This window comes from Halichondria panicea, chromosome 1, assembly GCF_963675165.1.
Source record: "Halichondria panicea chromosome 1, odHalPani1.1, whole genome shotgun sequence".
Lineage (NCBI taxonomy): Eukaryota > Metazoa > Porifera > Demospongiae > Suberitida > Halichondriidae > Halichondria > Halichondria panicea.
In genome coordinates this window covers 11,849,852-11,874,048 of record NC_087377.1, presented here as the reverse complement: position 1 = coordinate 11,874,048, position 24,197 = coordinate 11,849,852, and the positions used below count along the sequence as shown (strand labels likewise).

The window sequence follows — 24,197 nt, the reverse complement described above, 5'->3', positions numbered from 1 at the left end:
TATGAGTATCCGTCATCAACTTTACAGTGTTCTGCAACACTGTAAAGCAAATTCTTCTTCCTTGAAAGATAACTATAGTGTCCATCCACAGTCTCTAACATTTGATTTTTAGCAACAGGAATTTGTATTTTATGACGTCATCAATAATGGAATAATGGAAATGAGAACCTCCCTCCCTCATGCTATTGATAAGTTTTTGACCAGAAACACGTTTTTACAACTAACACAGGCCTTAATCAAGATTATTTACTCACCAGCCACGCTGATGGGTATTTGATCTTCCCCTACTCCTCCTATTACTCTACAGTCTACCATAGCTCCAGCCAGCGCTGTCACCATGGTGAGAGTGGTGAGGATAGATGTTACCATGCCTCCATTGAATCCAGAGTAATCAGCCCGGAACAGGAACCCATCAGAGCCAATGATATTCATTACAAAACTGTTACTAACTGCTCCAGATGCACTGGCCACATTTAGTCCTGTTGGTGGAGTTACTGTCCAGCCAATGGTTACACCCATAGTACCAGGCAGAGTACAGGTGAAGGCAACAGTGTCATCAGGACAGGCCACAGTGGGGGTGGATGTCAAAGTGGCTGAACAAATAATAATAATTGATCTATCTTTTAGGCTATAAATATTTCTAGTGATGGTTCCAGTGAACACCTTACTTACCTGCAGCAAGAGTAAACAACTGAATGATGATAATAACTGCTTGTATTTTCATTGCTGGAGGATTTTTCTCAAACAAAGGTCATTCCATACAGGAAGTCAGAAAAAACCACATGCATGCATGTATGTCACTGTAGTAGATAGACACTCATTATCATGCATGTAAGTGCTTTTGCACTTCATATTGTTGATTTTGAATTTTGAATTGTTTATTATCTTTACTTGTAATTAGAGTTCCCTGCAAGCAATACCAGTTCATGTATTATCTATATACAAAATGCTATATCACTCTGCATGCGCATAATGTGATTGATTTTTCACATAAGTCTATTAGGGTAAATATGATAATGATTTGCTATAATAATAATATGCGGCAGAAAAAGGTCTATTGACTATGGCTAAGAAATAACAGTTTGTAATGTGTTTTTAGCAGCTGCTATAATAATACATACTCAATGGTGAAAGCAAGGCGTTACAACATAGAGATGAATACTTGAATAAACAAGAAGTTCAGTTCAATCAAGCTGCTATCAACATGCATGTGTATTTCTCTATAAGCCTAGCTGGTTCATTGTTTTGCTTTGCCGTCTATAGGATAAATTGTTATACAGATCTCTCGATCACTGTCCATACGCTTCATTAGACTCCACTTGAATGTACGAGGAATTCCATGTGGTGAATGAGATTGTACAAGTAAAATCACTGATAGTGCCATTCTGCGGTGGGGATATAATATAGTGGTCCAGGAGTTGTACAGTGCTCATGCACTGTCCTTTATCTAGTACTCTATATTCACAAAAGTCTCGTGCACTATTTCTCCTCCTCCCTCAGGTTCTATGTGGCTGAGAGTGTGAGGCTCTACTCTCAGGAGACCTGAAGGGTGCATGGTCACACAGACCAGAGGAGTGCAGCTGGTCGAGCAGTAAACCAACAAAGTGGTGAGTTGGTGGGTGATTTGATTTTTGGATTATGAGAGTTAATAAAGTGTATGGCAGGTCCTGCATGTGCTTGTATTGTTGATTTTGAGCTGAGCTCATAATTATGTAGTTGCTTCTCTTTGTTGTTTTTACACAATTGGTTTTTATTATAGTCTTAAAAATGGTAAAACATAATTATATACTCCAGCTATAATAATTAATGTTAGGTTGGGGGTCTGCATGGGAAGCTCTTATATATACTGGCTGGAACGTATACATAAGTATAGTGCAACAGGTCCGTACGCCTGGTTAATGTTCAGTTCAATCTCCTCTTTGGGTGACACCTCCTCATAAACAGGACCAACAGGCGTAGTGAGTCCTACGTTAGCTTGTCCTTCATGCAGTTGCTGGAGAGTATACTGCCTTCTTACGAGAGCACAAGTGCATCACTAGGAGTCCAGTGAGGAATCCAAGAATGGCAGCAACAATGAAAGTTATGACAACACTTATAGCGATAGCTTCACCAGTAGATATAGGATAGCGACTGTAGAACCTGTGAAATAGATAGTATAATTATGCATTATGGAATAAATAACTCCTTGTACCTTCAATCCTAAGTACACACTTGATTGCCTCAGGCTCAGTGCTCCAGACTCCAGCATTAGTGCAAGTAATGGTGTTGGGTCCAGTCAGTGAGAGTCCATTGTCACACTGGTAAGTCAGCACTGTTCCCTCCACCACTGTCTCGTTCAACCTATTATAGTCCACTATACCACCATTGCACAGCTCAAGAGGAAGAGAGCAGTGCACTATAATATATGGAAGGCCAGGAAGTACCATATCAATCAGCTGCACATGCACAAGCATTTACTAATCGGCTACTGAATACTTAGGAATCATGGAAGGGGAGGACTAGTGATGTTGTGATATAGTGATATTACATGCACATTACCTGCACGAGGGACAGTCATATGTGGTGGGGTCATGTGACCATCGTCCATCACTCTCACAGGTTGCTAGTACCGTTTGTCCATTGCAAGTGAAACTAAGAGTTGATCCTACTAGTGCATGCGAGAGGTGGAGGAGCACCATTGATGGTCACTCGAGTGGCAGGTGTTGGGTTGGAGGGGCAGGTAACTGCAGTAGACAAAAGTTAGGGTTAAGGTTAGTACAAAATAATTATAGAAACTTACCAACAGCAGGCATCACATCACTGCTCATTCCAGCACATTTGACAGCTCTGATTATCACATTGTAGGGAGTGTTATAGGAGATGGTTATCTGTGCCGAGGTGGTCTCCACGATGACTGGTGACCTGGAGAGATGGTGAGGACATAGCTGACAGACACCCCACCAGTAGAGGAGGGAGAATCACAAGAACAGCCTCAAACATGATCACTCCAGATCCAAATGTGTCCCTTTGACCAACAATAGAACCAAGGAAGATTGCACTTTGTACTGACATCAACCCAGACTCCACTGGAGGGTCAGCTTTCCATCTCAATGCAGTGGCAGGCTTAAAGCATGTGAACAGAACTGCTTCTCCAGGACACGCCACACTCGTGTTGGACACTAAAGAGGACTCTATGTTGAAATGGAACATGCTCAATCACACATGCAGCACAACCTTACACTCATTTTATACCTCCTGTCTGAGAGTTAATCATAAATGCTATTAACAGAAGATACTTGATCTGAATTGAATTGTGTAGAATTGAATTGTGTAAAAAGAAAATGGACATCAGTGTCTCTCAGCATTGCTTTCTCCTTTGTCACCAAGAAGTTCACCATTTTTTTTATATAAAGTGCAAAAGCAAAATGTGATGTCTTGTGTAAATCTAGCAGCAGTTAGATCATGTTTGCCATAAATACTGCAATCTGATTGGCTAAAGGAAGTGTTCTATCCAATTTAGAAAATCATGTACTTACTTAGAAAATCATGTACTTCACTTAGAAAATCATGTAGCAAAGATTAGATAAGAACATTCAAATCTGATTGGCTAGATACTTACGGTTGCTATGATCTAAAATGCTTAGACACTGTTTAGAAAGTTTCCACATGATTTAGAAACCCTCAGGGCTAGTAGAACCCTCACTACGTTCGGGATACTACAACCAGCCCTTTGGGCTTCTAAATCATGTAGAAACTTCCTGAACAGTGTCTAACTATTATATAGAGCTAAGCATGAGCTAATGGACTAGCATACCAATTAGGACAGTGGGTTTATTATTGCCTTATAGTCTCGTGATACCAGCCGGTTCGCATTAGTAGCGTGGTAGGAAGCTAGTGCATATAAATATCGTTAATGAAACAGTTGCTAAATTTGCTACATTGAGTGCATGTGGCAAGGAGAACACACTAATGGAAGTGGAAGCATGCCTGGAAATGAAATGTGCTTGGAAACACACACTTGATCATTGTCTTGTCTTTAATGAGTGGGTGTTTGTTTAGCCAGCTGCTGTGATCATAAGGAATTGAAAGCGATGAATACAATCCTAACCATTATGAAGAGAAAACAAACACTTCAGTGTAAGCGAGTATAATTTATAGCTGCTGATGTATTTGATTCTCAAGCCAGTTTCGACCGCAACTCAATGTTTGTTTTGGTCTATAGGGTATGATAGTCATAACACAATCTCAATCAATCACCTTCATTTTCATGGTTATCCATAGCCTCGAGACCAGGCCGATTATAATCGGCCTGGATTCGAGGCTAGGTTATCCATGGCCAATTATATTATACAGGACGCTCACTTTTTTGTGTGTGTGATAAATAGCTACTAGCTAAAAACTATGAACTCTATGACATCAGTGTCACCACAAACAGGCTGCCAACAAAAGTTCCAGCTATAGGTCCAAAAGTAGCAGCACCTGCCACCTATACACTATACAATAGATCAAGTGAATAAGGTCAGGGGGGGGGGGGTACTCACTACTACTACTTAATCCATGTCTCCACTGAACTCTTTTCTTGGTGAAACTATGAGCTCTACAACAATCAGTACCACCATGCACACACAGACCTCCAACAACACCTCCAACAGCCAACTATATAGCTATACTGTAGGTCCAAAGGCAGCAGCCCTGCCACCTAGAGCTGAATAGATGATCATGTAGCAGTGAATTAAAAGTCCCAGTGTTAAGGGACCACCTGCTACAGTAACTGCCGAGGTTCTTCATTTCTGTCTCCATGGCAAGTGAACGAAGGTGAGCATGGATCCATGAATCGTGACAGGAGGTATGTTGGTGATGGTTAAAACACATGATATGGTGTGGGACACACAGCAGCAGAGCCCTCTGAGGAATATATAATTCTACACTGGCTTACTCAGATCCAAAATTTTACTTTCATTTAACATTATTTATAGCGCTGATTGTGCACATGCATGCATAATAAAATCACGTAGCCGGAATTTGCGGATCTCGAGTCCCAAAAACAAATACTATTGTGTGCCGGTGGAGGTTTCACTGTACATAGATCTACATGCAGTCACTTAATTACTAACTTCATGACAATAATTATTATGCTGTTTCAGTACCAATATTTATGTATATGTGCTGTGATTCATTTCCTTTAGGACAAGTTTAATTTTAATTTGATAATACTGATACAAAACATGTGATGGTTTTAATGAACAGATGTATAATACGTAACTCAACTATACCTTAAAGCTAGCTATAATTATACATGTATTCTGAAAGACAATGTATACGTTGAGTGGAAAACAAAATGCACGGTTCACAGTCCCACTGGTCCATACGCCTGGTTAGTGTTTAGTTCCATCTCCTCTTTAGGTGACACCTCCTCATAAACCGGACCAGCTGGCTGTGCAGTGGGTCCTACATTAGCTTGTCTTTTAGCTGCTAGAGAGTACACCGCCTTCTTACGAGAGCAACGGTGCATCACTAGGAGTCCAGTGAGGAATCCAAGAATGGCAGCCACAAAGAAAGTAATAATTACGCTGATAGCAGCAACTGCACCAATGGATAGGGAGGTGGTAGTAGGACCTGTGAAATCGATGTATTATGGGATTACGAACCATAACTCACATTCAAGTACACACATGATTGCCTTCACCTTCAGTTGGTGACACACACATGATTGCCTCAGGCTCAGTGCTCCAGACTCCAGCATTAGTGCAAGTGATGGTGTTGGGTCCAGTCAGTGAGAGTCCATTGTCACACTGGTAAGTCAGCACTGTTCCCTCCAACACTGCCTCATTCAACCTCTCATAGTTCACCGTTGGATGGTTCCTTGGGTAGAGAGCAGTTGACTGTGGTGAAATGCAACATAACTATAATTATGATGCACACTATATATATAGTTAACGGCATGCTCACCAGGTATGTCTCTGCAAATTGTATTAGTGTCTGGTCTCCAAATTCCCACTCCTCCTACACTGTCACATATACTGGACATATCACCCGCTGGGAAAAGTCCCTTGTCACAACGAAAGTTTATCACTGAGTCCATCAAAAAGGGTGATGTCTGGCCCTTAACGTCCACACTGCCTCTGGAAGGTGCGACAGGAGGCCCACAGGTGACCTCTAAGGAAGGGGCAGATAGTAACAGTCATGAAAGTGATCTACTTAACCTGAGGGACAGTTATATATCTGGTGGGGTCAGGTGACCATCGTCCATTACTCTCACAGGTTGCTGGTACCGTCTCTTCATTGCACGTGAAGCTTAGTGTTGATCCTACTAGTGCAGGCAGTGGAGGAGCGTCATTGATGGTCACTCTGTTTGCAGGTGGTGGGTTAGAGGGGCAGGTAACTGCAGCATGCAGAAAACAAATAACACAAGGTTAGCTAGTGTAGCAACTAATTACCAATAGAAGGAATCATCGTCATCATAATATTATCACTACTGAATCCAGCACAGTTGACAGCTCTGATGGCCACAGTGTAGGGAATATTGTAAGAACTAATGATCTGTGTTGAGGTCGTGTCCACAGTGACTGGTGACCCAGAGAGAGGTGTTGGAGAGATGATGAGGACATAGCTGACAGACACACCACCAGTAGAGGAGGGAGGGTCCCAGTCCAGAGTGATAATAGTGGAACTAACTACATTATGTTGTGAAGCCAATATTGGAGTTGATGGAGACGATGGAGGCTCTGTTTGAGATGCAATAATATATACACTAATGTGTTATGTTTGGCTCACTGACCGGCCACTGTGATTGATCGTGACTCCATTGTTCCACCGCTGGAACAGGTAACAACACTGCCATTCAGCAAGGACACCTCAGTGATTGTGGTGAGAGTGGAGGTAAGAGTACCATTACTTGTATTCATTACAGCAGCTTGAAACATGAACCCTTCAACTCCAGCAGGCAGTAGAATACCAGAAATAGAGAATAAAAGTTGTCTCACCTGCCCAGATACAACATAGCCAGGTGGAGGATCAGCTATCCATTGTAGAACAGTTCCACTCACAGAGCAGGTGAAGACAACAGGGTCATTTGGACATGCCGCACCATCACCACTGCTGGATGTCAACTGAATGGCTGCAAAAATAGACCATAACGGCATGTGTGATAAAAAGCTTGCCTCTTTGTTCAATAGCTAAACACCATATCTGCATAGATCTATAGCATACAATACTCAGTAGATTCTGAACTTACTAGAGACTGTAGAAATCAATAGACTGAGACTGAAAATTAAATACATCCCTTGAAAACAAAACAGTTTACTGTTAGACTAGATAGATCCATTCCAGTTTATATATAGATCTAGCTAGTCTATAATTATATCCACACAAGAATGATTGGTAAGAATCATATTTCTTAAATGCATTTTGTGGTTGATTGCTGACTGCATGCTGAGCCTGATTATAGAACAAAGTGAAAGAAAACATATAGATCTACAATCAAAAGAATGGAGTGAAAACCAGATGCTATTGAAGACCTTAAATTTGCCTGTAAACTAAATTATCTTTTGCAGCAGCTAGATCTATATAGTGTACATGCATCGACTGACTTGGGTAGAGTGGACAACATACTAACTCACTATAACTGTGTATATAGCCTGTATAGAGCCCCCCCCCCCCCCACCCTGAAATGTTGATGTCTATATACAGTTTTATACAATAGACCTACATGTACAAGTTGAAGGTGTTTGTGATAATTAAGGGTACGTGTTTTTGTAGATTATGTGGTAGATAAATGTGGGCCAGTGTACACAAGAGAATCCTCAAGTGAGCTTATGAATGTGTTGTGTGTTGTTATGTAAATAGAGGCACTGCAGAGTGTAATATTTATACACGTAATAGCAGTTTTCACTAAATCTAATCTTGTACCCCCCCCTCCAGTTTCATTCTCCTATTTGGAGAGCTGAGTGGTGTGAGTGGGTGTGGTGACCGAGTGTCCTCCCTCCTCCCCCTCTGTGCTGAGACACTACAACACAGACATAGATACTACCCTCAACACATAAACCTCCTGGAGACACTGCTCAAACTGGTGAGATGGTTGATAAAAGGATACTCTTTATGTCATTCAGTATGACCCCAGAGGAGGTCCGACATCAATACACAGAACTTATATAATTACAGTGATTCGTGCACGCATGCTCTCTAAGTCTATAAAGTTACTGTTGTGATGTATGTTGTACTATCGATAGGTTGGGTTGAAATTTCTTAGCCAGCTAGATCACCTAAGTTTCCTGACACTGTAAGAAACGTTCGAAGTAGAGCATTTTCATTAATTTTGTGTAATAATATTATACTGTGCATGACTACATGTATCTAACTTCTTTGAGTGTTCAATGTTTCTCTGTCCTTGTTTTCTACATTTAAAGCTATTTCAAGATAATGAGATCTGCAAACTCCACTTATTACAAGTACTCCCCCTCCACCCACAGAGCAGCGACAATGCCTGGTATACAGTCTGCTGGAGTGGACTGTCTCTATCAGCCGCTGGGGAGAATAATCTTCAGAGGGAGAACAGAACAACACGATCCAATGTGAGTCGTTGATATATACGTAGCTGCATGACTTATGCCAACAACTCTGTTACAGTTTACATTGTTCTAAGTTGTTGAATGAACAGTTGCAGTACGTGCTAGCTATATAAATTATGGTAATTGTTACATGTACATGCATCTATTGATGAAAGTACCAGAAGTTTCACAGTCCTACTGGTCCATACGCCTGGTTAGTATTCAGTTCAATCTCCTCTTTGGGTGACACCTCCTCATAAACAGGACCAGCTGGTGTAGTGGGTCTTACGTTAGCTCGCTCTTTAGCTGACGGGGAGTACACATTCTTTTTATGAATGAACAAATACATTATCAAGAGTCCCATCAACAATCCAATGACGGTGAATAGAACTGCCGTGACAATCACGCTGATGGAGACAGCTGCAGATAGGCTGGCACAATTACAAAGAGCAGCTGTATGTGGTTCAAGAGAGAAGTATATATATATGATTACAAGTGTAAAGTAATGAATACGCTTGCCTCTGCAGACAATCTCCCCCGTGTTCCTGTCCCACTCTCCTGTAGCTAGACATGTGGCAGTCATTATCCCCTCAGGGAACAGTCCATTGTCACACTGAAAGACCACTCACATACCGGGAATAGCTGGTACTGAATGACCACTGATGGTGCCATTCCGTGGTGGTGGTAGTGAAGCTGTGCAATTCATTTGAGGGGGGACTGTGTAATGAAGAATTAACACAGAATAAACATTGCATTAATTATCCATACACAGCCAAGAGCTTAACTCACGAGTTGTGGGAGTAGGTGTGGTTAGTGATGTACACTCAATAGCCTCAGGGTCGGGACTCCACATCAGTGTACCCTCACATGTCACCATTGTAACAGTAGACACATACACAGCATCACACTGGATGGTTACCGTGGATCCTGGCAAACTGTTGGTAGTTGGTCCAAACACTCCATTCATGGGGTTGGTCAACACAGGACAGTAATTGCCTGAGGAGGAGTTGACACTGTGTGTCAAAAATAAAACTCACCAATCCTAAAGTTGTACTCAGCTGCCGTACTGTTCCCAGCACAATTAGTAGCCACAACACTGACAGTGTAGTCCACATTGTATTGAGCAGTCACAGTGACAGAGGTGGATGTGAGGACAGTACCAGAGAGTATGGCCGGAGGTGAAATGGTCACTGTGTAGGTGAGGTCATCTCTACCACCAGTCTCAGTAGGAGGGTCCCAACCAACAGTCACACCGACTTCATTGGCTAAGATGCTCGAAGTGGAGTGTCTGATGGTGGAAGGTGGTCCTGGTCGTTCTATAATTATGTAACCATTTACAATTATGGATGAGACACTATAACTGCAACTCACCAACCAATTGAATTGTTGAAGATCCTATAGTATTTAAAGTAAGCACAATCCCCACACACGTCACAGTGATCCCGTTCTCTGCTGTTATTGACAGAGTAGATGTTAAAGTAGTGTCGTTAAATCCAATCAGTGTCACGGTGTAACCTGATACAACATTGGCTACATTGAGACCAGAGGTGGAGCGAACAGTGATCGTGCGAGTTGCATCTGACGGCTCCCATCTCAAGAAATCTCCAGGAGCAGTGCAAGTAAAAACGACTGTTTCCATTGGACATGGTCTCTCCACACTCACTGAATATTGAGCTTTATAAAACATGCAGCAATGTAAGGAAATCTATAATTGAATAGTCAGTCTTACCAGTGCTGAAGCCAGCCAGAAAGCAAATCAGGAAAACTGTAATGAGCTTTATTATCTCTATTAGTGTCATCTCGAATTATTTTTGACCATGAGAAGGTTTCCATGTGATTGCTGATTACACAACCTCTTTGTCTATACTTCCTTTATGATAATTTATTCATAGCTTACACTTCCAGTTTTCATAGACAATATAATTATCATTATCATAACAAGACGCTCATAGAGCATTCGCCCCCGTGCGTTGAGCTTCATTGCACGCACACAGCGGCAAAACGGATACAATGACTTTTTACTGTAATGACTTTATTATACATGAGGAATGATTGTGATTTTATAAAGAGACGATTATATCGATTAGAAAACAGTGTTTTTTGTCGCCTTCGAAGATTACCTACAAGTTTCAACCCATGCATTATTTTTTAACCACTGTCTAATCATTAGCGATTAAAGCAGTCCATGAAAGTGTTTGTTTGCTCATTTATATGTCCACACACACACACACCAATCACTCTACCTCCGCTTCGCGCTACGCACGCACGGGGTAATTATGATATAAAAGGATATACTCATTGTGTCATTCAGTATGACCACAAAGGATCGAGGTCCGACATGCGTGTACGAATCACTATAAGTTCAGTGCATTGATGTCATTGCGTGATAACATCCGGCCAAAAAATACACTAGCACTTATAATTATTCGTGCACACATGTCGGACGTCCTCTGGTGACCCTATGCTCTCTAAGTCTATAAAGTTACTTTTAGTGATAATTATGTGTATATGTTCAGTATCGATAGCGTGGGTTAGACAGCTAGATCACCTAAATTTTCTCAAAAGCTGACACTGTAAGAAACTTTCAAAGTAGATTCCACATAACATTTTCTTTGTATTTGTGTAATTGTACTGTGACCAGGGGCGTAGCTAGCAATGAGGCAGAGGAGGCCAGAGGAGGTACGACATCCGCATGTCTTTAACACACACATTCTGAACTTTGACCTAAGGAATGTGTGTCTAAAACGTTTCCTTTGACACGCGGATGTCGTACCTCCTCTGAGAGGAGGCCCTTGCCTCCTATACTATTGAACTTCAAGTGTCATGTGACTCACCTCACAAGCTTTTAATAGCTCTGGCTAGCTAACTTCTGGATAACTAGCCAACTAGGTATAGCAGAAAATAAGCTCCATCACTAGTTGTCTAGAAAAGAGACGAAGAGCAGGTAAATAGCAGTTACTGCCATTTTCCTGCTCTTCTATGCGATAATTAGTGGGTGTGGTTTCCCGGTAAACATTTTTGCGGAGACATTGCCTCGTACCCGTAACATTTCTAGTTACACCCCTAGCCTTGTGACTGCATGCATGTATCTAACTTCTTTGAGTGTGTTCAATGTACGCGTTACTCTGTCCTTGTTTCGCTACATTTAAGCTATTTCAATAGATAATGAGATCTTACTCCACTTAATTACATGTACTCTTCCCCCCCCCTATCACCACAGAGCAGTGACAATTCCTGGTGCAGTTTGCTGGAGTGAACTGTCTCACCTCGCTGTGGGAAAAATGATCCTCAGGCTCAGAGAAACACAATCCAATGTGAGCATTTGAATAATATCTACGTAGCTACATGACTTATGCCAACAACTCTGTTTACATTGTTACCCGAGGCCCTGCCGCGGCCAATGGGTATAGTAGTCCGTTGGTTTGTTTGTTTGTTTGTTTGTTTGTCTGTCTGTGACATCTGAGCCTGCTCACCTGGCTGCTTTAGCACTGCGTTTACATCATGGATATAATAGCCTTCACACAACAAGTTATTAGTTTTAACATTGGCAGATTTCAATGTTAAAACTTATAAAAGCCAGCAAACGCTAAGAAGCTAAGAAGCTTGAACTACTTGCACATGCTACACCCGACCTTTATTCGAGGTAGATCTACATTTTGCAACCGAAGTGATCCTTTACCGGTATCTATTGAATTGTAGTTTGTTGCTTCTTCATTATTATCATGTCAATAGCCGAGGGTTAGCACTTTAGTGCTCTAGTTCTTAAGTTGTTGATAATGAACAGATGCAGTACTATAATTTTGTTTGCATGTACATTAACTGTTGATGAAATTACCAGAAGTTTCACAGTCTTACTGGTCCATACGCCTGGTTAGTGTTCAGTTCAATCTCCTCTTTGGGTGACACCTCCTCATAAACAGGACCAGCTGGTGGAGTGGGTTCTACATTAGCTCGCTCTTTAGCTGCTGGGGAGCACACTGCCTTCTTACGCATGAACAAATACATTATCAAGAGTCCCATCAACAATCCAATGATTGTGAACGCAACTGTCGTGACAACCACGCTGATGGAGACAGCTGCATCAAATCGACTTTTATTAGATAAAGTGGTGCAATTACAAGGAGCAGCTGTAGGTGGTTAAAAAAAAAGTTTGATTACAAGTGTATTTAAGTTAAATGCATTTGCCTCTGCAGACGATCTCCCCCGTGTTCCTGTCCCACTCTCCTGTAGCTAAACAGGTGGCAGTCATTATGCCCTCAGGGAACAGTCTGTCGTCACACTGGAAGGTCACTTGTGTACCGGGAATAGCTGGTACTGAATGTTCACTGATTGTGCCATTCCATGGTGGGGATAGTGAAACTATGCAGTTCATTGAATCTGGAGGAACTGTGTAATAAAGAATTAAAATATACTCTGTCTGTTAATAAACTCACGAGTTGTTGGAGTACACACAATAGCCTGAGGGTCTGGACTCCATATCAATGTGCTGCCCTCACATGTCACCATTGAAAAAGTAAACATATACCCAGCGTCACACTGGATAGCTACTGTGGATCCTGGCAATCTGCTGGTGACTGGTCCAAATGTTCCATTCATAGGGTTGGTCAACACAGGACAGCCACCTGCATGAGAGAAGTCAATTAATAATATTTGCAAATGATGCTGTCAACTAACCAATCCTAAACCTGTACTCAGTTGTCGTGCTGTTCCCAGCACAGTTGGTAGCCACAACACTGACAGTGTAGTTCACATTGTATTGAGCAGTCACAGTGACAGAGGTGGACGTGAGGACAGTAGCAGAGAGCTGGGTCGGAGGTGAGATGGTCACTGTGTATGTGAGGTCATCTCTGCCACCAGTCTCAGTAGGAGGGTCCCACTGCACAGATACACTGATTCCAATGGCTGAGCTGCTCGGAATGGAGTGTCTGATGGTAGATGGTTGCCCTGGTGGATCTATGTAACTTATTGTGAGATAACAGACAATAGATGAGATACTACCTGCAACTTACCAACCAATTGGATCGTTGAAGATCCTACAGTGGTTAAAGTAGGCAGTGGGTCCACACACGTCACAGTGATCCCATTTTCTGCTGTTCTTGACAGAGTAGATGTTAATGTGGTGTCATTGGCTGCAATCAGTGTCACAGTGTAACCTGACTGCATTAGTGATACATTGACATCAGAAGTAAAGCGAACAGTGATGCGAGAAACGTCTGATGGTACCCATCTCAAAGAATCTCCAGGAGCAGTACAGGTGAAAACGACTGTTTCCATTGGACATGGTCTCTCCACACTGACTGAATATTGTGCTTTATAAAAACATGCAGTGTTAAATGTAAGGAAATCCTGAATAGTCAGCCAGAAAGCAAATCAGGAGAACTCTAATGAGCTTTATTATCTCTGTTAGTGTCATCTCGAATTATTTTTTGACAGTGAGAAGGTTTCAATGTGATTGCTGATTACACAACCTCTGTTTACTTCCTTTATGATAACTTATTCATAGCTTCTTCTAATTACACTTCCAGTTTTCGTAGACAATAATTATAATCATAACTAGAGCACTGAAGTGCAAACCCTTGGCTGGTGACATGATTATAAAGAAACCAGAAGAGTGATAATTATAATGCAGTGCATGTAGTGATGTATGACTGAGCTGTCTAGCACAGCAACTCAGGAGAAATAAAACTAAACCAGACTGGAGACATGCTGAAACATTGAGAACAGAGTTTTAGTGGTACATGAGGTGAACTAGGTCCTAGTCTAGGATCACAGCAAAGAAGCCTGGAGTCTCAGAGAAGTATGACTCTTGGATGGAGTAGGATCCCAGAGTCAGCTAACAGAGCCAACAAACAAGTTACAATTCTAGCTTTCTATTGTAGTGACCCTTTTCCACTGTTTTTGGTACGGGATCACTTCAGCTGTAAATACGGAGGGTGCCTCGAATAAAGGCCGCGTGTATAGTGTTAGCTAGCTAGCTGCCAACATGCAAGTTCAAGCTTCTTAGTTTATGCTCGCTTTTATTCGACAACAAAGCTCTAACATAGAAATCTACTATTGTTAAAACTAATAACTTATTGTGTGAAGGCTATCCATGCTGTAAACGCAGTGCTGTGGCAGCCAGGTAAGCAGATCCTGAACTTACAAACAGACAAACAAACAGACAAACCAAACGACTACTATAACCCGTGGCCGCCCACGCGCCTCGGGTTAACAAGATGCTCATAGAGCGTTCAGCAGGGCCGTAGCCACCAGTCAGGTTAGTCAGGTTTCAATCTGACCACTTTTTCCGAGGTGAATAGGCAATGGTCGTCACTACAATAAACACATAATGGACAAAATGTAGTGCACTTCTTCTGCAGAGCAAAACATGCAATTATCATGCTAGATTTATAAGTGATCAAGACTATTAATCTATAAGTATTGCATGCTATCATTGCTATGGCTGTCAATGTTGAGAGAGAATCCCTTCCAAGTCTTCCAGACCAAGCTCACCATCCAGCTGAGCTAATAATTTGTTGTTCCCGAAGCGATCATTATTTGCAAACCAGTTCTGCGGTCTTGCCAAATAAAACTTTGCTGTTTCTCCATCATGATGAGAAACAAGATGTTGTGTTCTGTAACATTATTTTGTGTTAGGGCTAAGTTTTAAAGCTAGTCCAGCAGTAATAGTCAGTAGACAATGGGCGTAACCAAGGATACCGGAAGTGTTCCATTTCGTAACCTGACCACTCTAAAGTTGGTGGCTACGGCCCTGGTTCACCCCGTGTGTTGAGTTTTAGTGCGCGCGCACAGCGGCAAAACAGATACAATAACTTTCTACTGTAATGATTTCATTATAAATCAATATGCATGGGAAATGATCGTGAATCTATAAAGCAACGAATATAGAAAGCAGTGTTTTTTGTCGCCTTCGAAGATCGCCTAAAAGTTTTAACCCATCATTAGCAGTTAAAGCAGTCCATGGATTCCGAATTGTTTTGTTTGCTTAAACAGCTCATTTTTGTGTCCACACACACACACACACACACACCAATCACTCTACCCCTGCATGCTACGCACGCATGGGATATTGATTTTTGTTGATACAACACATCTGCATGGTGGTTTGCCTTCTTTAGGCCTTTGCTAAAAAGATTGTATGCATACTCATGGTTACTTATGTTTACACATTACAGCTCAACAATTCAACCCCCCCCCCACACACACACACACACACACAGGTGAACAAGGAGTGTCTCTGAAACGTGGGAAGACTGGTAAGTGTACTGTTGTAGTGTTTGCATGACGATGTGTGGAGCTGTATAGCCTTATGGTGTAGTAGTGTTCGGGATAAAGGTATGCTAGCTTATAATAATACAAAGGTGTTTTTGTGATAAGGGTACGTGCTTTTATAGATGTTGTAGTAGTAGTGTGGGCCAGTCAAGCAAGGAAAGGCGATAATAACAGGAAGGTTTCCATATGCTGACTCAACGAATATTGACACTATGTGTTGCTGACTCAGCACTCTATATGCAATTTTAAATCAGCTAGCTACATGTATGTAGTTCTAGTGAGGCAGAGCTCATGTCAATGATTCTTTCAGAGACTAGATTAGACTCATGCATATACACTACTGTGGACTAGACTCATCTACTTGTAAGAAGGTAAAAGGTATATAAAAAGGAGGAACCTCAGTCTGATTATTACACTTTATCAATACCTGCTTCTATACAACTACAGGTAGTACTGTACTGTATGTAGGTGGCTGTTGATTATGTCAAGAATTGCCAGCATGGACTCGTGAGCATCTTCTTGGTTTATACCTGTTTGGAGCGTGGTATGACTATCCTATAGCCGAATGTCGTTTTCTATCGCTATATAGGGCTGGACAGAAGGGTTATGGCTGCCAGTGATGCATCTCAATAAAAAAGTAAGCAGCTTTTTTTTTATTCTAATAACAATTATCACTTTTCAGCTGAGAGTTTCCAGAGGAAGAAACGTGGGATACATGCAGCCTCACTATACATGATAATTTTTCACTTCACTTCACTTCCCTGAACATCATTTCTGTTACAAGTTTTACATCGAATGTGCATTAATAGTCTCTGTACCATGACTGTGGTATTAAATCAATGAAACTTGGAAGCAAAGCATGTGTTTCAAAATAATGTTTATGCATGCCTCCAACATGCAGCATAATCAACACTAACTCAGCCATGATGTATTTAATAGGATTGGGGCTTACATTCAATAAATTTATAAGGCTCTTGATAGCACCAGGGGCACTCCAGAGGGCCAGGGAGCACTCTTGTGCTCCTGATTGCACAAGAAAATATATAGAGGGCGATCATAATTCGAAAGTGCCAAGTCAGCATATGGAAACCTTCCTGTTAATATCACCATATTCCAAGCAAGTGAATGTGTTGTGTGATGCAAATAACTGCAGAGTAATAATTATAAGTAATAAGCAGTTTTAATCTTGTACCCCCCCCTCCAGTTCCCTTCTCCTGCTTGGAGAGCTGAGTGGTGTGAGTGGGTGTGGTGACCGAGTGTCCTCCCTCCTCCCCCTCTATGCTGAGACACTACGACACAGACACTACCCTCAACACATCAATCTCCTGGAAACACTGCTCAAACTGGTAAGATGAGTAAGATAAGAAAATAACTCTCTGCAGGTAGTTGAAGTGATATTGTATGGGTACTCAAAAGCTGACACTCTAAAAAAACTTTCAAAGTGGATTCCACAGAATATTTAAATGCTTGTATTTGTGTTGTACTGTGACTGCACTATCTTGAGTGCATGTGTTCAATGTTGCTCTACATACTCCTGTTATTTACATGTATCCCCCCCCCACACATACGCATACACCCAGAGCAGTGACAATTCCTTGATGCAGTCTAGACTGCTGGAGTGGAATGTACGTTTCACCTCACTCTGTAAGCTGCTAGGGAAAATGATCCTCAGAGAAAAACATAATCCAACGTGAGTCTTTGAAGAATATCTACATAGCTGTTCATGACTTAGGGCAACAACTCAAAGCCTAGGACGAGTGCATGTACCCATTTCAAGTAGTGTATTGTGTCTTCAGAATTCCTTTGTACCTATGTACGCATATTAGACATTAGTTATGATCTACGTGTGAGAAGTGCCTCAGATGTGGTACTCATGTACTGTATGTAGAAAGTGGACGGGGCTGTTATTAGTTTGTTGCTAAACTGGAGGATGCCTAAGCAGGAGGATTTTTGGAAGAGGGGGCAAACTTAGCAATTGCTTATCAGCCGCGCAGCGTCTAAATTTTGACTAGAAGCCGCGTCTATTAATAATGATGTCATAATTAAAATTAACTTCTCTATCTAGTTGGGTACAGTGATGTTCTATTTGCATAGCAGAAGCTATAGTTTAGCAAAGAACAAGAACTGTCTATAGATTTAGACCATAGTTTAGATCGTTTTGCTTGCCTGCAGTTAGCTATAGTTAGCTAGCTAACTGCAGCAAGATTCAGAAGAAAAGGGGTACGTGCTCAGCTAGATAATCAGATACACTAATCTGAGCTAAGTAGTAGAGATTCAGAAAGGGGGGCATTAGCCCCCTTTTCCACCCCCTGGCTACGCCACTGCTAAGGGTGTGAATGTGTGGAGTTTCTTCCAAGGTTTGACACACCTTTTTCTTTATGCTTACTTTCATCATAGTCACGGTTTCTAAACACAAAAAGAGAGCTTGCACACGTGTTTTATCTAAATGAGTCACCCAGTGAGTTAGACACTGTTTTGTTGGTGTCTATGGGATTTAGACTACTGTACAGCTGCTGGCATGCATTCAATTTAGTATTACCATTTTTATAACTACCTTAATTACCAACCACTAAAATCCAAATAGTCTTAGCATGTGTTATCATGGAGGTGGAGGATCCAATATTAATGATTACTTTCATTGACTTTAACTGGCTTGACTGCCAGACCATATATTCAGTGACTCTCTATCCATATAGCCTATGGATAGAAGTAGAGCACTGTAGGTCTATATATATATCTAGTTAAACTCTCCAGTATATATAGGAGGTGGGTTCTCAGTATAATTCAGCCAGCCCCACAAAAAAAGGCAACACTATACTGCCACAGTGGACCAACATCAGGTCGCCTACACCACTGTGGGTATTGGTACCTTTAAATGATGCGTTATGCTCTCACCCATTTTCTTGTTTCCATGTGTTTCCCCCGGCCAATTTTACCAACTTTTCACATTGCATTTGTGGCAAAAATTACATACTACATACACTATAATTATACTACATACATGTAGTTATAACCGATAATTATGCCTGTTGGAATGTTACACACTATATAGTGTTCGAAGTTTCACAGTCCTAATGGTCCATACGCTTGGTTAGTGTTGAGTTCAATCTCCTCTTTGGGTGACACCTCCTCATAAACAGGACCGACTGGTGTAGTGGGTCTTATGTTAGCTTGTCCTTTAGCTGCTGGGAAGTACACTGCTTTCTTACGAGAGCAAAGGTGCATCACTAAGAGTCCAGTGAGGAATCCAATGACTATGAAAGCAACTGCAGTGACAACCACACTGATAGAAAGAATCTCTCCGGTAAATAGGATGGGGGATTGAACTGTGCATGGGAGGAGGCCAAATTAAGAGCGAAAAATATAGTGAAATCCAATAGACAATGGGAGAGCATGCATCACAAGTATTATTATACGTACAACTTGTAGACATGCACTTCAACAGAGCAGGGTCAGGATCCCAGAGACCAGAGTTGTTACAAGATGCAGTCGCTGCACCCACCAGTGAGAACCCAGGATCACATTGAAAGGTAATGACAGATCCCTCAGTGTTCTGAGAGTTGGTGTTGAGTAAAGCTCCATTGAGTCGAAGGGCAGGCAAGGTACAATAAACTGGGTACAAGGAAGTAAAAATGGAATATTACACTCATTTTGTAATTCGAAGTTTGAACTCAAAGCAAAAAGATAATTAAATTGAGCACACTAAACCATAAAACCATAGGTAACTTACTAGACTCATTTCTGCAGACGATCTCTTCTGGATTACTGTCCCACTCTCCTGTAGCTAAACAGGTGGCAGTCATTGTGCCCTCGGGGAACAGTCCATCGTCACACTGGAAGGTCACTTGTGTACCGGGAATAGCTGGTACTGAATGATCACTGATGGTACCATTCTGTGGTGGGGATAGTGATGCTGCGCAATTCATTGAAGGGGCTGGAGATGAAAAAGTATTAAGTTTTTAAGTGGGAAGAGTAAACTTGTGCAGATCATTAGAGCTGTGAGGGTAATATTAAGTGTTTGTGCAGCCAAGAGCTCAACTCACGAGTTGTGAGAGTAGGTGTGGTTAGTGATGTACACGCAATAGTCTCAGGGTCTGGACTCCACATCAGTGTATCTTCACATGTCACCATTGTAACAGGAGACACATACTCAGCGTCACACTGGATAGTTACTGTGGATCCTGGAAATCTGCTGAAGACTGGTCCAAAGGCTCCGTTCATGGGGTTGGTCAACACAGGACAGTTACCTGAGAAGGAGTTGACACAGTCAAAAATATATATATCAGTTAAAATATACTCACCAATCCTAAAGTTGTACTCAGCAGTTGTACTGTTCCCAGCACAGTTGGTAGCCATAACACTGACATTATAGTCTACATAGTATTGAGCAGTCACAGTGACAGAGATGGATGTGAGGACAGTAGCAGAGAGCTGGACCGGAGGTGAGATGATCACTGTGTAAGTTCGATCACCAGTCTCAGTAGGAGGGTCCCACTGTACAGATACACTAACTTCATTAGCTGAGCTGCTCAGAATGGAGTGTCTGATGGTGGAAGGTGGTCCTGGTGGATCTATGTAATTTAGTGGTGTATATATTACAGACAATGGACGAGACACAAACTGCAACTCACCAACCAATCGGATCGTTGAAGATCCTATTGTGGTTTGAGTAAGCAGTGGGTCCACAAACCCTACACATGACACAGTAATCCCATTCTCTGCTGTTCTTGACAGAGTAGATGTTAGTGTAGTGTCGTTGAATGCTATCAGTGTCACAGTGTAACCTAGTTGAGGCATTAGTGGTACATTGAGACCAGAGGTTGTAGGACGGATAGTGATGCGAGAAACATCTGATGGTACCCATCTCAAGGAATCTCCAGGAGCAGTGCAGGTGAAAACGACTGTTTCCATTGGACATGGTCTCTCCACACTCACTGAATATTGGGCTTTATGAAACATGCAGCAATGTAAAGACATCTATAATTGAATAGTCAGTCTTACCAGTGCTGAAGCCAGCTAGAAAGCAAATCAGAAGAACTCTAATGAGCTTTATCTCTATTAGTGTCATCTCAAATTATTTCTTGACAGTGAGCCGGTTTCAATATGATTGCTGATTACCCAACCTCTTTAATTTGTTTACTTCCTTTATGATAACTTATTCATAGCTTCTTTTAATTACACTTCCAGTTTTCGTAGACAATGTAATCATAACAAGATGCTCATAGAGCATTCACTTCGTGCGTTGAGCTTCATTGCACGCGCACAACGGCTACAATAACTTTTTACCGTAATGACTTTATCATTCTGGGAATGATCGTGAATCTATAAATCACCGATTAAATCGATTAGAAAACAGTTTTATTTGTCGCCTTTGAAGATCGCCTACAAATTTCAACCCATTATTTTAACCACTGTCTCATTAGCAGTTAAAGCAGTCCATGAAAGTGTTTTGTTTGCTTAAACAGCTCGTTGTGTACACACACTAACATCACCATAATTACACAGTGTACACACTATAATTATGTTTAAACAGCTCATTTCTTGTGTCCACACACACACACACACACACAAACCGACACACACACCAATCACTCTACCCCTACTGCGCGCTACCAAGGTAATTATGATTTGATTTTTGTTGATACAACACATCTCCATGGTGGTTTGCCTTCTTTAGGCTTTGTTAAAAAGATTGTATGCATGCATGCTCATGGTTACACATTACAGCTCAACAATTCAACCCCCCCCCCCCCCCCACACACACACACACACACGCACACACACACACACAGGTGAACAAGGATTGTCTGAAACCATATGTGGGACGACTGGTGAGTGTACTTTTGTAGTGTTTCCATGACGATGTGTGGAGCTTTACATATAGCTTTATAGTGTAGTGGGTATGGGATAAAGGTATGCTAGCTTATAATAATTACAATGGTGTTTGTGATAAGGGTACATGCTTTTATAGATGTTGTAGTAGATAAAATTAATGTGGGCCAGTCAAGCTCAATTAGTGAGCTTGTGAATGTGTTGTGTGATGCAAATAACTGAGAGTTTACATAATAGCAGTTTTAATCAAATCAAATCTTGTACACCCTCCAGTTCCTTCTCCTGCTTGGAGAGCTGAGTGGTGTGAGTGGGTGTGGTGACCGAGTGTCCTCCCTCCTCCCCCTCTGTGCTGAGACACTACAACACAGACACTACCCTCAACACATCAACCTCCTGGAGACACTGCTCAAACTGGTGAGATGGGTGATAAAAGGATACTCTTTATGTCATTCAGTATGACCACAGAGGAGGTCCGATATGCGTGCATAAATCACAAAAACTTCAGTGCATTAATGTCATTGTGGGATAACGTCCAGGCCAAAATATACACTAGCACTTGTAATTATTCATGCACGCATGTCGGACGTCCTCTGGTGACCCTATAATTATGCTCTCTAAGTTATAAAGTTAATTTAGTGATGTATGTTGTACTATCGATCGATAGCGTGGGTTGGACAGCTAGATCACCTAAATTTTCTCAAAAGCTGACACTGTCAGAAACTTTTGAAGTAAATTCCACATAATATTTCCATAAATTGTACTGTGACTATACATAACTTCTTTGAGTGTGTTCGATGTTTCTCTGTCTTTGTTTCCTACATTTAAGCTATTTCAATAGATAATGAGATCTGCAAACTCCACTTAATACATGTACCCCCCCCCCCCCCCCCACCCACAGAGCACTGCTCGAGTGGACTGTCTCACCTCACTCTATCAGCTGTGGGAAAAATGATCCTCAGAGAAACACAATCCAATGTGAGCATTTGAATAATATCTACGTAGCTACATGTACATGACTTATGCCAACAACTCTGTTTACATTGTTACCTGAGGCCCTACCGCAGCCAGCGGGTATAGTAGTCTGTTGGTTTGTTTGTAATGTGTGGGTCTGCTTACCTGGATGCCATAGCACTGCGTTTACAGCATGGATAGCCTTAACACAACAGTTCATTATTTAATAGTGGCAGATTTTTATGTTAAAATCACAAGCCAGGAGAGGCGTGGGAGAGAATGAGAGGTGAGGGTGTGTGATGTGTGTGGATATGCTATGTGATTGAGGGTGTAGTGGGGTATGGGATAAAGGTATGTTGATGTTGTGTAGATTAGGTGTACTGATCATGTACAAAGATGTGATATTATAAGGTACATTTATAGATGTGATAATTATGTCTGTCCATGTGGTATAATTATATGGTGGGTCACTGATACACTGTGAGTCCAAATGAGGAGGGGAGGATGTATGGACTCATACTATCACAAGCCAGGAAAGCCGTGGGAGAAGAGTGAGGGTGTGTGATGTGTGTGGATATGCTATGTGATTGAGGGTGTAATGGGGTATGGGATAAAGGTATGTTGATGTTATGTAGATTAGTGTACTGATCATTTACAAAAGATGTGTGTTATAAGTACTTTTGTAGATGTGCATGTAGTACCCGGTGGTCACTAGTGATACACAAGGATCCCAAGTATTCAGTGTTGAGTACAGCTTGTGTGTGATGTAAAATGAGGCCAGAGTATAAGTATTGTACCCCCCTCCCTTCAGTTCCCTTCTCCAGCTTGAAATTCTCTCTCTCACTTCTTTTCGAGTGTGTTTAATGTTTTTCTCTCCCTTTCTCTGTCCACAGTTGCCTGCCCAAGTCGCTGGGTGAGGGAGTGTTTAAGAGACACTTCGAGCTGCATCTTCTATGGACTGGTGAGTTGTTAGGACTGCATGTGAGATCTACATACAGTTATTTACATGCACCCCCCCCTCACAGAGCAGTGGCAATGCCCTGGTACAGTCTGCTGGAGTGGACTGTCTCTATCAGCTGCTGGGGAGAACGATCCTCAGAGAGAAAATAGAACAACATAATCCAATGTGAGTCTTTGCGTAATGTCTATCGTTTACTATATATATGAACATTACAATCGTGTAACTCAAAGCCCTGCTCATTAAGCTTAATTAGGCTTAGGACGACTTTACCTATGTACATTCGATCCCTTCAGCCACTCTCTCCTCCTTTCTACCTCCATAATCTAACCCCGTAATGGCATTATTATTGCTTAATTAATATCCTACTTCATGCCAGATCTTTATGTGCTGATGTTCCATTTTGCTGCAGGAATCTTGACAAGTCTGAAAGAACAGTATACAATGTACAATTATATAGCTTGTTGTTTTTCTTACAAAGCAATATAATTATGTGTACGTTTACTCTTTGTTCATCAGTTTAAATATGTGAACAGATGCAGCTATTGTTTGCATTGTTCTCAATTATACATATCCAATGCTGAATATAAACAATGCTGAATATAAACAATGCCATTATTATTTTATGAAAGTTGCAAATAACAATTTATAATTATACT

At 41.5% G+C, this 24,197-nt stretch overlaps 2 protein-coding genes and 3 long non-coding RNA genes across 9 annotated transcripts in view; 1 reads left to right on the top strand and 4 right to left on the bottom strand.

Annotated features, from left to right (window-relative positions):
* LOC135347728 (uncharacterized) overlaps positions 1-24,197 on the bottom strand; it is a 53,334-nt gene that overhangs the window by 6,000 nt on the left and 23,137 nt on the right. The gene's annotated exons all lie outside the window — the stretch shown is intronic.
* On the bottom strand, positions 5,172-7,602 carry LOC135347676 (uncharacterized). Of its 3 annotated transcripts, XM_064545706.1 has the most exons (8): positions 7,214-7,602; positions 6,963-7,096; positions 6,758-6,833; positions 6,417-6,704; positions 6,183-6,361; positions 5,929-6,135; positions 5,666-5,861; positions 5,172-5,595 (listed from the first exon to the last, which is right to left on the bottom strand). In XM_064545706.1, the coding sequence occupies exons 1-6, from the start codon at positions 7,257-7,259 to the stop codon at positions 6,061-6,063; spliced, it is 798 nt and encodes a 265-aa protein (XP_064401776.1). In that variant the 5' UTR covers positions 7,260-7,602; the 3' UTR covers positions 5,172-5,595; positions 5,666-5,861; positions 5,929-6,060. The 3 variants fall into 3 exon arrangements, with proteins under 3 accessions (XP_064401776.1, XP_064401770.1, XP_064401783.1); XM_064545700.1 differs by having other exon boundaries at positions 6,758-7,096; XM_064545713.1 differs by having other exon boundaries at positions 5,929-6,327; positions 6,758-7,096.
* LOC135347740 (uncharacterized) lies at positions 8,605-10,339 on the bottom strand. The gene is made up of 3 exons (XR_010398532.1): positions 9,897-10,339; positions 9,315-9,841; positions 8,605-9,242 (listed from the first exon to the last, which is right to left on the bottom strand). It is a non-coding gene; the product is annotated as an uncharacterized LOC135347740 (long non-coding RNA).
* LOC135347715 (uncharacterized) lies at positions 11,819-24,143 on the top strand. 3 transcript variants are annotated; one of them, XR_010398524.1, is made up of 9 exons: positions 11,819-11,839; positions 17,002-17,143; positions 17,378-17,487; positions 21,590-21,628; positions 21,903-22,043; positions 22,528-23,137; positions 23,474-23,541; positions 23,606-23,706; positions 23,951-24,143. It is a non-coding gene; the product is annotated as an uncharacterized LOC135347715 (long non-coding RNA). The 3 variants fall into 3 exon arrangements; XR_010398525.1 differs by lacking the exon at positions 11,819-11,839 and having other exon boundaries at positions 16,882-17,143; positions 22,528-22,604; positions 22,811-23,137; XR_010398523.1 differs by lacking the exon at positions 11,819-11,839 and having other exon boundaries at positions 16,882-17,143.
* On the bottom strand, positions 18,802-20,844 carry LOC135347662 (complement receptor type 1-like). Its single transcript, XM_064545691.1, has 6 exons — positions 20,429-20,844; positions 20,099-20,368; positions 19,841-20,044; positions 19,528-19,731; positions 19,218-19,409; positions 18,802-19,123 (listed from the first exon to the last, which is right to left on the bottom strand). Exons 1-6 carry the CDS (start codon positions 20,772-20,774, stop codon positions 18,861-18,863), a joined length of 1,479 nt encoding a protein of 492 aa, XP_064401761.1. The 5' UTR covers positions 20,775-20,844; the 3' UTR covers positions 18,802-18,860.